Below are 17,451 nucleotides of genomic sequence, written 5' to 3' on the forward strand. Positions count from 1 at the left end.
GGTCAAAACGCAATTTAAAAAAATTGTGCCCCGTCAGCGCCACGTCAGCAGCCACGTCAGCGGCCCAGTCAGCAGCCCTGGCCAACCAGGACCTGCCGCGTGGCAAGACCACGTCGACCCGGGAACGAGCCACGTGGGCGATCCGCATGCGAGCGATTGGACTGCTCAGATGCGTCCCCGCGCGCACGGACGGCCCAGATCAAGCGTGCGCACGGACGGCCCAGATGCACGCGCACGGACGGCCCAGATGCACGCGCACGGACGGTCCAGATTCAATCAAGTACGAACGGCCCAGATTTAATCAAAATGGACGGCTGTGATTAAAAGGCAAAAGGGTATAAATAAAACCCCCACACCTGACCACAAAAACCCTAGCCGCCTGCCCTCGCCGGAGAAGACGAACCAGACGCCGGAGGAGCCGGCCGCCGCCACCCGCCGCCGCACCGGGGAGTTTTTCGACTGTTGATCGAGATAAATTTCATTCCCCCGGCTCATTTTTCAATGCTGAGTTCCCCTGTGGCCAAATTGGAGCCAAAATCCCGGCCAAACGGTCGAAAAACACGGCCGAAACTCAGCGGTACCGCCGCGCCCCTCCTCGGTTTTTGCCTTCGATGAGGCCTTTCCCGGCCTCCGTTTGATACAATTTTTATTTCACCGTGATCACCATTCTTTTCTCTACAGGTTGATCGGAGCCAAATCACCAAAACACGAACCTCGCCGGAGAGCCGCCGCATCCGAAAGCACCACCGCCGGTAAGCTTCGGTTTTTCGTAATTTTTTGGCCCCCCGAGGGCCCTAGGGTTATTTTATCGTAGGGACCGATGCAAGTGTGGCTGAATTCGACCGAAAACGGCCAACCCGAGGCGAATCGCCGTCGCAAGCAGCAGCGCCGTCGCTGGAGCACGGCGGAGCCGCCGTGCCGGAATTGCAATATTGGCCGAAAGGGGCCCTGGGTCTAATTTGGGATTTTTTGGGACACGTGCAGGTACCAGTAGTGCGTTTCAGTTCCTCGGAAAAAATTCAGGGAAAATTAGGGACAGCCTGCAGGCGCACTGTAGAGCCGTATTCGGACCCTGAAACAAGTAATGACCCCTCACCCTATTTCCTATCACGGTATTAAAGTTCAATAAATGATAAAACGGTATTTCATGAATCAACAGACGTGTGAAATTGTTTAAGGTCGCTAATGGAGCCCGAGTCTGGTGTGTTTGTCGGTTAGCTGTTGTTTGGCCTATTTTACGGTTTTAAATGCAGTATGAGGTATGATGTTTTCATTTCATAGTTTCGTGTGTATATTTTACTGTTTTATTGATTATGGATTGAATAACTGAGAACCCGATGTTGTATGTTGTCTTATTTGGCATAAATTACTGGTTTGCTTATTTGTGTGTGAATTGATGATGCTGACTGGGGAAAATGGGAATGAAAGGTTATGTAAATTGATAATTGCATAATATGGTCAGCCTAACTAGATATCCTGGGAGATGGTGGACGGACCGGATCCGTAGGGAACCCTACCAGGATTGTGGTCTCTCATACCGGACGGGGTATGGAGACCTTATGTGTTTTGGTGCCCATACCGAACGGGGTATGGGGACGGCCCGTTTCACCCTCATACCGGACGGGGTATTAAGGTTTATAGTTTTGGCGCGCATACCGGACGGGGTATGGGGACGGCTCTGGAATCTGATTACAAGTGTTAAGGGTTCACGGGTAGCGGGACCCCTATGGATCCCCATGGATACTAGTAGGCTGGTAAATGAGGAAAAATATGTTGTGTAATGATTGAATTGCAAAAGGCGTGATAAGTATTATGTTATACAGCTCATATGATTTCATGATGATGATAATGTTATTGCTTTCGTATATTGTTTTATAAATTTCACCGAGATAAGTGGATAGTAAAGGATTTTATTATTGATAAAAGAATTTGTTGTAAATTATGCTCCATTGGTCTTTTTGTATTTTCTACCCATCTTTACCTCCGCGACGGTGAGATAGTGTGATGTCTTTACTGGGCTGGTGTACCTCATTCCTTATTTAATCATTTCAGATCAGGAAGACATTGTTCCCGAGCCCGTTCCGCATGAAGACGACGAAGGGGACGCCTGAAGACTCCGTAGTTATATTTATAGCTTTTATTTTCGAGTTTCTCTTTTAGTTAATTTGTTCTTTTATACTTTGAGTAGGTTTTTGGTTTTAGTGTAAGGGATGTTAATCAAAATTTTTATTACGCTTCCGCATTTGACATTTTTAATACACATATTTCATTTTAAAATTTCAGGGCCGTTATAGATATATTTTTTTAGAGTCTATTGATGTTTTATTTTTTCAAAAAATAAATTTAATAATATTGAAGAAAAAAATAATAATTGCCTGCTTGTATTTAGACTCATCATTTGTTTCATCTAATTCATTGCTTACAAAAATTTAATTGAAGGTCACATTTGTTTGATGCGGACAATTATTATATAATAAATATATTATTGGCCTTGAAGTGATCGCACTACTCAAATTTATTTAGTTTTGATACTTCACCAAAGTCTCAAATTTTAAGAGATTATATGATTTTTTTTTTCAACTGTATTTCCATTTTCTTCTACGAAAAAATGAATTTGTTCAATAAATTATCTTCTTATTTTTAATTTATTGGTATTTCAATTATTTTTACTTATTTTTTATATTTTTATTTTAAAATTATACTTTTTTTTTACATTTTCATCCTAGAATGTTCTTCTAGATCAAATTACTTTTTAAATATGTTATCTCTTCTCACATTTTTATTTTAAATACTTATAACAATTATTTTTTATATTTCATATTTTTATCTAATTTTTTTAAAAAAACTGCTGTAATTTGATTTACTTTTCATTTAAGTAATTCATTTAAGTAATTCTATGTTTAAATCGAGTTACAAATTTATAGTAATTCTCATTTAATTTATAATTAACTGTATATAATTAACTGTAGTTCTAATTAACATTATTTTTTGATGAATAATTTGTTGTGTTTAACTTCTCGCTAACCCACACTGATTTCTTAAAATGATGAGAATTGAATTCATACCTTTCAAGAAGATAGTAAAATTCCGTTGTCAGAATACAATATGAAGACACTGATAATTCAAACACAACAAATTATGTTTTAATTATCAATAAAAAGTAATATAAAAATTGGACTGAAAAAAATAGCTGTTTTTGTCCCCTGCATATAGCCCTAATCAACAAACTCTTTAAGAGAGCTATAGATATTCAGGGAGTGCAAATAAGATGTATAATATGCACTAAAATGGAATAGTACAAGGATAAAATAATTCATATGAATATCTCTAAATGCAAAGATGGTCTCCTCTGCACTTCTCTTCCATCGTTGCAAACCTAAAACTACATAAGGAAATTACTGAAGCTACAAAGCAGCAGAAAAGGAGAAAATTTTGTCAAATGAGGTGGATCACCATCATAAAATCGCAAAACCAAATCATTCAAAGCAATCGGTAAGTAAACCTAACCTTGCTTTCCTTCCGCTTCTTCAGAACAAAAAGCTCTCTCACCTTATGAAAAGAATAAGGAAGCAAAAACAATTGTTCACAAGTCAACGTATAAATGCCGGCTCTCATCACCATCTTTCAGGATCAGCCACTGGCAAAAATGAACCGGGGACATCATCGGAGTGATAGTTCAATAAATGGATACCAGACTCATTTTTCCATTTACACATGTATTGATATTTAAAAAGAAATATGAATATATAGACCTCATTTCATTGCCCCATCACAGTTCACCTAACTGCCTCCATCCAAGAGAGAACCCTACTAGAACCTTCTCCATGCAGAGTTTTGGACCAAGACATTTTCCTATCCACAACGCAATAAGAGCAACATCTGTATACTCAGTTACATATACGCCCCTTGCATCTTCTCTTCACAAACATGGATTCTTTTGAACTTCCTCCTTCAACTACTGCCAATTCTGGGAATATCTTCAACCCCAAGTTCTCTTTTGCCTAATATTTCCAATTCTTATTTATTTATAACACTTACATAGTGTATAAACTGGGTTAGACAGCGAATCATATTCCTGCATCATATCTTAAGCCTTTTTTAGGGGAGTTATCACACATTTGTTTCCGGTGCAGTAATATGCATCTAAAATAGGGACGAGAGCTGAAAACCAACAATCAAGATTCCGATCTGGTTGCTGTGAAGGATGAAAGAAGACCTGCAGCCTGGGCTGGTAAAATATCACCAAATGTCGACATTGCAGAAGCTGATCTATCCTTGAATATGCCAACTTGTCCATCTGTCAATATGGATCCCAATTTCAGGGTGCTCTCTCCAAATCTGCTGCCAACCTGTTATTACAAGATAATTCACTTATCAAATCCAATTGTTGAAATGCATCTCAAAATTGGATAGTATAATGCTCACTATTTCGATATACATGTCAGCAACCATACAGATGAGTCATTGATCTACAAATTAAAGCAGTCATAAGGAACACATCATTTTTTAAATAATAGAAGAAAATTTTATTGAGAGAGAGAGAGAGAGAGAGAGAGAGAGAGAGAATTACAACAAAAGGGAATAAGACATCCTCCAAAAGATACAAAGAAAACCAAAACCCGAAGAGAGAGGAAAGGGGAAAGAAAGACAAACGAACAACAAGGCTACATGCTTTTAATAAAAAGATCCCAACTTCTGTGGAGAATGGAGATGCTAATGTCACAGAAATGACCATGCTCTTTGGCCCATAGGATAGCTTAAAAAATAACCCTCTCCCAAAGTTCAGTGTAGGAGGTGTGCCTGCTGTTAAAGATTGGAGAGTTGGGAGCGAACCAAGTACACCATAGACCAGCAAAGAGAACTCCTTGCCACAGTGGAAGAGCCTTTTCCCTCACTCCCCTCTCATTAATAGAGATGATAAGGAAAGTTTCCACCGTTGTGTGACACCCAATAACAACTGGATAAATTAAAAATACATGTCCCTAATTTCCATGCACTGTCACAATGGAGAAAGAAATGAGCACGAGTTTCCCCTCTCCTAAAGCACAAGACACATACATCCAGAGAGGGGGCCCGATATGGGGGGTGGACCTGGAACAGATCATTAGTGTTCATCTTTTGATAAATAGTAGTCCAAGCAAAAAGCTTCACCTTAGAAGGAGCAGGAGCCTTCCTGAATACCTTGGCAATAGAATTGTTCGAAGGGGCACTAGTAAAGTGTTGAAAGAGAGACTTACAACTGAAAATACCTGAAGACTCCAGGGTCCATAATCTTTGATTAGGCTAGGAGGACAAAATGTGATAGGTGCCAATAGGTCCAATAAGGTTAATGTAGAAAATCATAAAAAAAAGGGTTTTGTTGTATTTCTGTTTTCTTGTTTTTCCTTTTGATGTAGGGTAACCTCCTAGTGGTTAAGAATTTGTTCTTAACCAAAAGTTGTTATCCCATATCCCCATAAAATTGTTAGGAATTAGTTTTATCCCCTACTTATATATAGGTACCATACATTGGGAAAATAAGAGAAGAAGATAATTTTTTCGTTCTTTAAATTTACATGATATTAGAGCAGATCTGATGCAAAAAAATTATCATCTTGACTGAGCCGAAGTTTCAGATGGCCACAGATGAGCAACCGTCCTCTCCACCCAAGGTTTCCTCAGGTTCCTATCTTCCTATGCCCATCAACCACGAACTGGTTGAATAGACGTCATCATTCATTACTAGACACAAATTAAACGGTAATAACTATCTCTAGTGGTCATCATCAGTGTTGCTATTTATCCGGGAAAAAGGCCAAGATGAATACCTCACCAGCAAAATCGTACTAACACCAGCCAATGATCCGAATGCTCGAAAATGAAAGATCGAAAATAGCATGGTTATGTCATGGTTAGTGAATTCCATGACCACCAAAATTGGAGAGAACTTTTTACTCTATGAAACCGCGCACGAAATCTAGGAAGCTGCTCGAGAATTCTACCCCAGTAAAGACTACATCGGCCATATTCAAGATCGAATCTACTCTTCACGATCTGCGACAAGGTGATTTAACTGTAACTCAATTTTATAACACTCTCACTCGAAATTGGTAACAGCTTGATGCGTTTGAAGGAACATCATTGGAGCTGTCCCGAAGATACCAAAGTTTTCAAGTCAATTATCGAGCAGAAAAGGATCTTCAAGTTCCTAATGGAACTAAATAAAAATCTGGATGAGGTGCGAGGACAGTTATTAGGAATCAAACCATTACCGAGCATTCGAAAAGTGTTTTCCGAGATTTGTCGAGAAGAAAGCCGAAAAAAAGTGATGATGGGAGACACAATCCACTCACATGACTGAAAATGCTTCTGTACTTACAACCCGAACGCATGATTCCCGTGGGAAGAAAGGACGTCCATGATGCGATCACTGCAAGAAACCAGGCCACCTACGTGAGAAGTGTTGGAAACTCCATAGAAAACCTAGTGACAGGAAACCCTCAAAATTTGAAGCCTTCAACGACCACCATGGAAACCATGCGACTTCTGAAGAGACACCCTTGATTCCTATAGAAAGCAACCTATTCAGTCCAGAGCAGATGGAAGCTCTTCAAAAGATGTTCTCTCAGAAGAATCACTTTGGTAATGCATCAGTAGCACACAAAGGTAAAACTCTACTTGGTTTTTCAGCTTACTCCATAAAAAGACAAATGTGGATTGTAGACTCCGAGACATCATATCACATGACTTGTGATGTGTCATTATTTTAACAATACAGTCCGTGTAGAGAGAGATTACCATAAAAATTACCAACGGGTCAATCTCTAAAGTGGAAGGAATGGATTCTATTGTTTTATCACTATATTTGATCCTCCATTCGGTTCTCTACGTCCCAAACTTGGATTGTAACTTATTATCCGTGAGCAAACTATCTCGGGACCTAAATTGTGTTGCTAAATTTGTCTCAAACTTGTGTGAATTTCAAGACTTGGATTCGGGGATGACAATTGGCAATGCTAGGATGCATTTGGGACTGTACCTTATTCAAGTTGACACTTTCCCTTCTAAAAGACAAATTCACAATCAGTGTGTGCAAACTCAGTTTCTGTAAATCATGACAATACTATCATGTTGTGGCATTATCGACTAGAACATCCAAATTTCTTGTATCTGAAAAAATTGTTCTCATCTTTATTTAGAAATAAAAATCTACTTTCATTTCAATGCGAAGTGTGTCAGTTCTCTAAACATATTCAAAGTTTCTTTACTAGTCTAGCATACAAATCCTCAAAACCATTTGCATTAATTCACAGTGATGTATGGGGACCTTCCAGGGTTACTAACATCACCAGAACTAATTGGTTTGTATCCTTCATTGATGATCATACTTAAATTATCTGGGTATTTCTCATGAGAGAAAAATCTGAAGTAGCACAAATATTTCAGAAATTCAACACTATGATCCAAACTCAATTTCATACCAAGATACAAGTGTTGAAATCTGATAATACATATGAATACTTTGAAACTACCATCAGAAAATACTTTACTGAGCAAGTTATTATCCACCAAAGCTCATGTGTCAACACCCCTCAGCAAAATGACATAGCTGAAAAGAAAAACAAACATATCTTTGAAGTTGCTCGATCACTCATGTTTACTACTCATGTTCCAAAATATCTTTGAGGAGAGGCAACACTCATAACTACATACTTAATAAATAGAATGTCTTCCCGTATCTTACATTTTCAATTACCTTATAATATTCTCTTACAAACTTTCCCTAAATCTCATGTTCTAAACACCCTTCCACTCAAGGTTTTCGGCTGCTCAGCCTATGTTCATATCCATGCCTATCTCCGAGGAAAACTTGATCCAAAAGCCCTCAAATGTATCTTTGTTGGATACTCTTCTAACCAAAAAGGATACAAATGTTTCTTTCCGGATACCCTTCGGTTCTACAACACAATGGATGTGACATTCTTTGAAAATCAACATTTCTATCCCACTACTAATTAATTCATGAGAAGAATTTTACTTAGAAATATCAATTGTGGGATATGAACACACCTTCTCTCTATCCACATATCTCACCACCACCAAACACATCTTCTCTAGATCCTGAGCCTATAGAAGAAACTGAAAATACATTACCTGCAATTAATAGTGAGTTATGTGTCTACATTAGAAGAAATAAGATTCAAGATGGGAAGGTGCCCGAATCAACCAAGTATTGTCATGAATTAATTCCTGCTCCAAGCATCCATAATTCAACAAGTAATGAGATCTCTGTCACAGCTCCTAATACAGATACTGAGTTGCCTATTACTTTGCGAAAAGGTACTCGGTCATGCACTAAACATCCCATACAAGACTATGTTTCATTTAACAAGCTGTCTTCAAAATATCATGCATTTGTGAGCAAATTAAATAGCAATCCCACAGAACCAAAAACGATCCATGAAGCACTCCAATTACCATAATGGAGAGCAGCTATCTAAGAGGAAATCAGAGCACTTGAAAAAAATGAAACATGGGAGTTAACAGAACTGCCTATAGAAAAGCGTCGGGTAGAATGTAAGTAGATTTTTACAACTAAACATAATCCGGATAGGAGTGTGAATCGGCATAAAGCTCGTCTAGAATCTAAAGATTTTACTCAGTCTTATGGGATAGACTATCAAGAAACATTTGCTCCTGTTGCCAAACACAATACTATCCAGGTATTACTTTCACTAGCCTCAAACCTTGATTGGCCTATTTGTCAACTAGATGTGAAGAATGTTTTTTTCAATGGTGACCTAGAAGAAAAAGTATACATTAAAATTCCACCGGCACTTGAGATGACATACAACTCCCACAAGGTGTGCAAACACAAAACGTCACTTTATGGACTTAAACAGTCCTCAAGAGCATGGTTTGATGAATTCACTAAGGTAGTGAAACGAGTGGGATATGAGCAATGTTAGTCAGATCATACATTATTTGTCAAGCATTGTACCTCGAGTAAGAAAACTATCTTGATTGTGTATGTTGACGATATCATTTTGACAGGAGATCATATGGAGGAAATTCAAAAACTTAAAGAATTCTTAACCAAAGAATTTGAGATCAAAGACCTTGCAACGCTCAAGTATTTCCTTGGTATGGAAATACCTTGGTTCAAGAAGGGAATTCAGTATCACGACGGAAATATGTTCTAGATCTCTTAAGAGAGACAGGAATGTTCGAATCTAAACCTACGGATCCAACAACTAAGCTAGGATTCAAGGTTTGTGATAAGCCAGTTGATAAAGAGAGGTATAAAAGATTTGTAAGCAAACTCATCTATTTGGCACATACAAGACCAAACATCAATTTCGCAATTGATACAATGAGCCAATTCATGACTCAACCAACCGAGGAACACATAAGTGCAGTATATCGGATCCTCAGATACCTAAAGATGACTCCAGGTCAAGGATTATTCCTTCAAAAACCAATAAATAGAGACGTTGAAATCTTCATTGACGCCGATTGGGCAGGATCAATAACTGACAGAAAGTCTACATCAGGCTACTGTACTTATGTCTAGGGAAACTTGGTCACTTGGCGCAGCAAGAAACAGTCAGTGGTATCACATAGCAGCGCAAAATCTGAATTTCGGGTATTCACTCATGGAATATGTGAGGGAGTATAGTTGAGGAGAATACTATTGGAACTAAAAACTTCAGTTACCACTCCTATGAAAGTATAGTGTGACAATCAATCAACCATTAGTATGGCCAAGAATCCAGTGCATCATGATCGAACCAAGCATGTAGAAATCAATCGACATTTTATCAAAGAAAAAATTGAAGACAAAACTATAACACTCATACATATTCCTACCAGTCGACAAACAGCAGACATTCTAACAAAAACTCTACCAAAAAGGGCCCTTGACGATCTTGTATCCAATTTAGGTTTACTTAATATATATGTAAACTAGATTGAGGGGGAGTGTAGAAAATCATAAAAAGGGATTTGTTGTATTTCTGTTTTCTTGTTTTTCCTTTTGTTGTAGGGTAACCTCCTAGTGGTTAAGAGTTTGTTCTTCACCAAAAGTTGTTATCCCACATCCCCATAAAGTTGTTAGGAATTAATTTTATCCCCTACTTATATATAGGTACCATACGTTGGGAAAAATAAGAGAAGGAGAGAATTTTTCCATTCTCTAAATTTACAGTTAACATATCAGAAAGTCTCCTTGTCGGATAGGTTGCGAGATAAGTGAAAGTTCCAAGAACTCCTACTATCAATAGATGCCATAAAACAAGATATTTGTGCATGGTGTCAAAAAGATAAACCATAGAGTCTTGGGAATCGAGAGAGACTTACAAGTGAAAATATATAAAGACTTCAGGGTCCATAATCTTTGATCAGGCTGGGAGGACAAAGTAATAGGTGCCAATAAGTCCAATAAAGTTAACATATCCGAAGTCTCCCTATCGGATAAGTTGCGAGATAAGTGAAACTTCTAAGAACTCCTACCATCAGTATATGTCATAAAACAAGATATCTAGGCATGGCGTTGGAGGAATAAACTGTAGAGGCTTGGAATTGAAAAGCTAAAGATTGGTTGCCCAACGATCAATCCTCCCAAAACCCCAAGTTAGAGCCATCTCCCACTTACATCCACACGTTGGGTATAGCATTAAAAGCACCAAGAAAATTACCTTTTTGGGCTGTTGTCCCAAATCTCATGTTTTTGTTAATGGAATTTTGATGTAGGAACATTTTTTGGAGGGTTTCTATCTACTTTTTGCTGAAAGGACATAATTCCTTAGTGGAGACAGCTTCATCAATAGAGACATAATTTTTATGGTCTTCAAATTAGTTGGTTTTCTATGAATTCTCCATCAATTGTCTTGAGTATGACCTGGTTTTCTGTAATGATCACACCAAGCCCTTCCCTTTTTTTAACGGTTGTCTAAGTTGGGATGAGGGCCTCGGACAGACAACATGGAGTTTTGCTCAATAGTAGGGTTTGTGAATCCATCTTTCAGTATTACCTTTTTTCTGCTTTCTTTCTCCTTACCTCAGAAAATACCTCACAAATACTAGGTAATGATTTCCTTCCACGTTTTTTTCTCCCCTACATCTAAATTTTTATTTAACCCCATGATAAATTTGAATTTTTTTTTTCTTTCTAAAATTTCTCTGTAGCATGCTCCATCATCTACACAGCTCCATACAAGTTCCTCAAATACACCGAGTCATTACCAGTGACGGGTGAGCATACCCTACTACTAAATTATGAATAAATCTTCTTGTCACAGGTCATGGAGGCTAAATTTAATGGCAAAAATTTATGATGTGCTTTCTTTACTTGAGTAAAATTTTTTGGCTACTTTCCAAATTTTGTGTGTCGTCTCATGATGCAGGAAGGTATGGGGAAGATTAAATCAACTCCTGAAACCAACTCAACGTATGCAATACCAAAACTATAATTACCTAGAATTAAACCATTCCCTTTAATTGCATCTACAATGCTAAAAGGAAAGTAAAAACAAAGATTAGAGAAAATAAACAAGAAAAGGAAAAACGCCACGGACTTATCGATAAGTTGATCTCCGCTCCTTAACTCAACAAGACTTTTGAAGATTACTGGTTACTGAAGAATTTAAAAAAGCTAATTTTAGCAAAAAAATTAAAAGAAAAAAGTCAAAACTCTCAAGAATTCTCTCAAATTTATTCTCAAATGGTGTATTTATATCATAGGGACAAAGATCAATTTATAGTCTTTCCCGAACAATGTAGATTAGTACAAAATCTTGAGATAATTTAATAAAATAATACCCTAAATAAAATTTTATCTTAATTTAGGATAAATATATAATAAAATAATTATTCTATCCCAAATAAATTAATTAAATAATTTTAAAGGATAGAATTACAATAAAAATAATAATTAAAATATGCTAATATTTATCCCATGTAAATTCCACGTAAAATACATGTAGAAATCACATTAAAATAATAGGATAAATAATAAGATTAAAAATATAATAAAATAAAAAGTTAGGATAATCCTAAGATTAAAATATTATATAATTAATTCTTAATTTAAATAATAATAATTAAATAATGAAGTGATAATTATCATGTGAATATTAATTGAAAAATCACATGGGGCATGTGGAGAAAAAAGTTCAAAACTTACCACACACACATGCCTCACCCGTACGGAATAGGGAAGCCCGCACGTGCGGCTTGGGTCGGGCCCGCGTGCGGCCTTTGGGCCTCACGGGTCCGGGACCCACTCGGGTGGGCCCATGGTTGCTGCAGGGTCAGCTTGCTAGGCCAGGCGTTCGGCCCTGTTTCTTCTCCCTCCGGTGCAGGTCCACTGAGTCGGGCTTCGAGATGAGGGCCGGTCTTCGGGTCTCCCTGATGGGCCTCGGTTGGCCCACCTGCAGGGGCGTGCGGCATGGGTCACACGTTCTCCTCATGCGCGCGGCTTGCTAGGTTGTGGGTTGGGCCTACCGGGTCGGGTGACTCGAGTCGCCCGCCTGCAGGTACCTCCCTCGGTGCGTCGTCTCGGACACGCCACTGTCGTCTTCTAGGATCGATTCAAAAGCCCACAACTCATTGTCGTTGATGCTTCTTTGGGCCGATTGTCTCGACAATCCATAAGGCTTCTTGGTTCTTGGTCTTGATGGCATCGATGATCCAATCTAAGCTGCACGAACTGAATCCTTGGGCATCATGGGATTGGGCCTTGCCGTCAAATCTCGATTCCATTTCCTTGGTTTTGGCTTCTCCTGAGCCTTGTTTCCGAATTGGTGCGAAATCTGATGGTTGCCTCCCAGATAACTAGAAAGTCCTCCTAGGATCACATCAGCATCATTAAGGAATTAGAATTCGATAATAGAATGAGTAGTGATGTTATTAGGATGGAGATCACTTGATATTTCCAAGAGCTCTACACAATAAGTATAGATCTTTCATTAAAGGAATTTATTGGAAATTGTAGGAATCTGACTTTTTGTAGAAGTCCAATTTCTATACATATTGGTATATTTGGAAAAATCTCCTCATAAAATAGAATTATATTTGACTTCTATAACTTTGAAGTTCTTTTCCTTTCATGGGATTGGTTTGCATTTAGTTTTCTACTAAAACTATATTTTTTTTCTCATATATATATTCACCTATTGTAAATTAAGTATCATGAATAAAATTAAGAAGTGAAAAATTTAATTACAAATTTTCATGATATCAGAGTAGAATCTCTGAACCTTGAATTTTTTTTCTCTCTTTTCAATGACCACATACCGATGGTCATGACAAGAACCAATGATATATCTGAAGCTATATCTTTGTTTGATGGAGTTATTTCGATCAAACAACCCAACTTGGAAGTCACACAAATTCTAATCACAAGGCACAAAATAACGAAAGCAACTACATTCAATGGTCAAAATTGGTCAAGATATTTATCTATGGAAGAGGAAGAGAAGAATACCTCACAGTAGAAGTCATCCAATCAAGCACTGACAACCCGAAATTTCAAACTTGAAAGATTGAGAATAATCTGGTCATCTTGTGGCTGATTAACTCCATAACAAATGACATCGGTGAGATTCTTGTTTTATGAGATGATGTGACCCTAGGAGGGCATTCCAGTTACCTGGGAGACAAACATCAGATTTCGTGCCAATTCGGAAACAAGGCCTAGGAGAAGCCTGGACCAAGGAATCGGAGTCAAGATTCGACGACAAGACTCAATCCCATGAAGCACAAGGATCCAGTTCATGCAAGCTTAGATCAAGTAAGATAGATCATTGATGCCATCAAGACGTGGAAGCCTTATAGGCCGCTGAGACAACCGGCCCAAAGAATCACCAACGACGATGAGTTGTGGGCTTTCAAATTGATCTTAAAAGACGACGCACGGAGGAGAGGTACCCGCAGGCGGTCGACCTGAGTCACCCAGCTCGCCACCCGATCTGCTAGGCCCAACCTGTAACCTAGCAAGCCGCGCGCCCGAGGAGAATGTGCGGCCCATGCTGCACGCCCCTGCATGTGGGCCAACCGAGGCCCATCGGAAGACCCGAAGACTGGCCCTCATCTAGAGGCTCGATTTAGCGGACCCGCATCCAAGGGAGAAGAAACTGGGCCAAATGTCCGGCCTAGCAAGCCGACCCAACAACAGCCGCGGGCCCAGCCGAGGAGGAACCCGAGTGGGCCGCAGAGCCATGAGGCCCAAAGGCTGCGCGCACAGGGGGCCTGGCCCAAGTCGCGCACGCACGGGCAAGCTTCCCTAGCCCGTACGGGTAAGGGGTGTGTGTGTGGTAAGTTTTGGACTTTTTTCTCCACGTCCCCGCCAAATTTACAAAATTCACATGGTAATTATTACCTCATTATTTAATTATTATTATTTAAATTAAAAATTAATTATATAATATTTTAATCTTAAAATTATCCTAAACTATTATTTTATTATATTTTTAATCTTATTATTTATCCTATTATTTTAATGTGATTTCTACATGTATTTTACGTGGAATTTACATGGGATAAATATTAGTATATTTTAATTATTATTTTATTATAATTTTGTCCCTTAAAATTATTTAATTTATTTATTTGATATAAAATAATTATTTTATTATGTATTTATCTTAATTTAAGATAGAATTTTATCTAAAATATTTTTTTATTAAATTATCTTAAGATTTTATACTTATTTAGATTGTTCATGAAAAACTATAAATAGACCTTTGCCCCTAGGATATAAACACATTATTTGAGAACAAATTTGAAAGAATTCTTCAGATATTCGATATTTTTTCTTTTAACATTTTTGCTAAAATTAGCTTATTCAAGTTTTTCGGGAAGCAGGAGTCTTCAGAAATCTTATTGAGCTAAGAAGCGAGAATCAACTTATCGGTAATTTCGTGACATTTCTCCTTTCCTTATTTATTTTTTCTAATTTTTGTTTTTTCTTTCCTTCTGGGATTGTACATTCAATTAGAGGGAGAAGTTTAATTCTAAATGGTTATAATTTCAGTATTGCATACGTTGAGTAGGTTTCAAGAGTTGACTCGATCATCCTCATACTCTCCCCGCGTTAGATGCTCTTCCTTCTTTGCTCATTAACCACTCTATGAAACACGCAAGTGTTAGAATCACCTTTCTTAACCCATTTCAGCTCGGATTTTTGTCTCCAACTCTCTTCTTCACAGATGAGCACCATGTCAAGCTCATCTTTAAGTCTGATAATTTCCTTTTTGTTGCTCTGAGATGGTCCCCTCTGCTGCCAATTTGCCTAAGGCTTTAATCTTCTCCAAAATACCAGCCTTCTTGGAAGTGGTGTTCATAAACTCTTCCTTGTTCCAAAATTTAATTTTTTCCTTCAAATTCTTCAATTTACGCAAGAAGCTGAACCCTTCCCAACTTAGTCTGTTCTTATCCTTCCACCCTTTTCACCATCTCTTTGAAACTCGAGTGCCGTAACTACATATTTTCAAACTAAAAAATGGTAGGTCCCCATCTGATTCATTGTAATTCAAGAAGGATGAGAAAATATCAAAGACGTGCCGTGAGAGCACTTCATGGACCAAATCGAGGAAAAAGTTTTCCATAATGAGAAAATCAAGATACAATCCAGGCGTGAGGAGACAACGCCCAATCTACCAATGGACCAAGTGAACCGAGTGTCCTCCAAAAGTAAATCCCTTAACCTCATCTCCTCGATGGAAGTGTTAAAGATTTCCATAGATGTAGTCATCCTACTTCCTCCCTCAACTTTCTCTAAAGGAAACCAACATACATTAAAATCACTTGTAACACGCTAAAGAGAGTCACATAGGCCGCCAAGTAACACAATTCCTCCCAAAAAGAGGCTTTAGCTCTCTATCTAGTGGATTCGTAAACACTCATAAATCATCAAGAGCCCTTGCCTTTAATGATCAATAGCACTGAAAGCGAGTAGGTTCCCGTAATCAAGTCAATTTTTTTGTGGTGAACTTAGTATCCCAAATGATCAAGATCTCACCAGATACACCAATAGAGGAGATAGCTTCCCATTCCCTGAAACGACTGTCCCAAATGCTCCGAATAAACACCATATCTGTAACATCCCTAATACTTAGAGAGTAAAAAGGAGTCAACTACCAAGTAGTTACAAGTACTAATAACAAGTTTATCATTGAAGCAGAAGATAAGACATCCCTTACAAAGTAACTTAGGGTTAATAATCACATCAAAGGCCATAAGTTGGCAACCCTAAGTATCAAAAATATAAAAGATAGAGTTCTTACAAAATAGTACATCAGAGTGCAAGCTGAACTATTACACTCGAATTATACTCTAGAGATTCACTAAGTATTTGGGAACGGCAAGCTTTAGGAGGCAATTCAGGGAGCAATTCCTCAATTTCCACATCATCTGGGGGACACGGATTAGGGGTGAGTTCTATATAAACTCAATAAAGGAAACAATGTTTAAACCACACAGCTAAGGTTTAAGAAGGTGATTAATTTTTGGAATAAAACGTCATTCCTCAACTAAATAACTTACCTCAGAAGCCTCTACAGGGTGAGCTCAATTCAAACATTTAGAAAAGACTATTATTTTTTTTAAAAAAAATCAACATATTGAACAATAAAGACATAGAAAGTATAGAATCAATCATAAACAAGCATTGCAATAGAAACTAGTTGAACCAACTGAGAACACAACAAGATCAAGATAAAATAGAAGAACCATATACAAAATCATCATAAAGTGTCAAACAACTATTCTAATCATGTTTGTGCCTTATTAAGTCTTTTACCTACCTCCGCAGCAAACCGTTCCAACACATATCCACTGAGGGCAGAGGGAATCCCGCCTACCACTGTGAATGACCATAGAGTTCTATTTCTATATTGGGTCGGTTCTATTTCTATGTTGGGTGTAATATATAACCATGGTTGTACGTCGCCACTGTGGCTCTACATATCATATCGTGTATCCACCTCGTCAGAAGGAACATCGATCATTCACAGGGAACGGTTCACCAACATTTCATATTCAAAGTAAGGAGAGATAGAAATTCTTTAGAAATAATAGTTAAATGGATTTTCATTCTTTATCTTTTAAATTTAATGTTCCATCACAATAGTCTCGTGCTTAGAATCCGGTGGGAATCTAAATACATATTCGGTCCAAGGCCACTAGGATAACCCTCTTTGCCATTATCAAGGCAAGGCGAAGGGCCAAACCTGCATGCATTTTCCAATCATCATTTTTTTATGCATCATGCTCACTATTTCATATTCAATTAAGCAATTGTTAATCACCATAAAGATTTATGCATCAAAATCATCATACTCAATAATTTCATATTTTTATATCTAAATAAACAATCGTCAATCATCATAGAAATTCATGCATCATAAATCATTCAACATTTAAATTATTCTTTTTAGAAATGCATTTAGAAATGTAAGAAAAAATACCAAA

At 37.9% G+C, this 17,451-nt stretch overlaps 1 protein-coding gene across 1 annotated transcript in view; it reads right to left on the bottom strand.

Moving 5' to 3' along the window:
- Window positions 1-3,255: 3,255 nt before the first annotated feature.
- The window catches only part of LOC110826163 (Vps51/Vps67 family (components of vesicular transport) protein), a 34,195-nt gene continuing 19,999 nt past the window's right edge, over window positions 3,256-17,451 (bottom strand). Inside the window, exon 6 of the mRNA XM_088220386.1 lies at window positions 3,256-4,349. Within this exon, the coding sequence (XP_088076512.1) occupies window positions 4,176-4,349 (174 nt within the window). The 3' untranslated portion in view covers window positions 3,256-4,175. The remainder of the gene's footprint in view (window positions 4,350-17,451) is intronic.

The sequence above is a fragment of the Carica papaya genome, chromosome 1 (genome assembly GCF_054855325.1).
Source record: "Carica papaya isolate Zhongbai chromosome 1, ASM5485532v1, whole genome shotgun sequence".
Lineage (NCBI taxonomy): Eukaryota > Viridiplantae > Streptophyta > Magnoliopsida > Brassicales > Caricaceae > Carica > Carica papaya.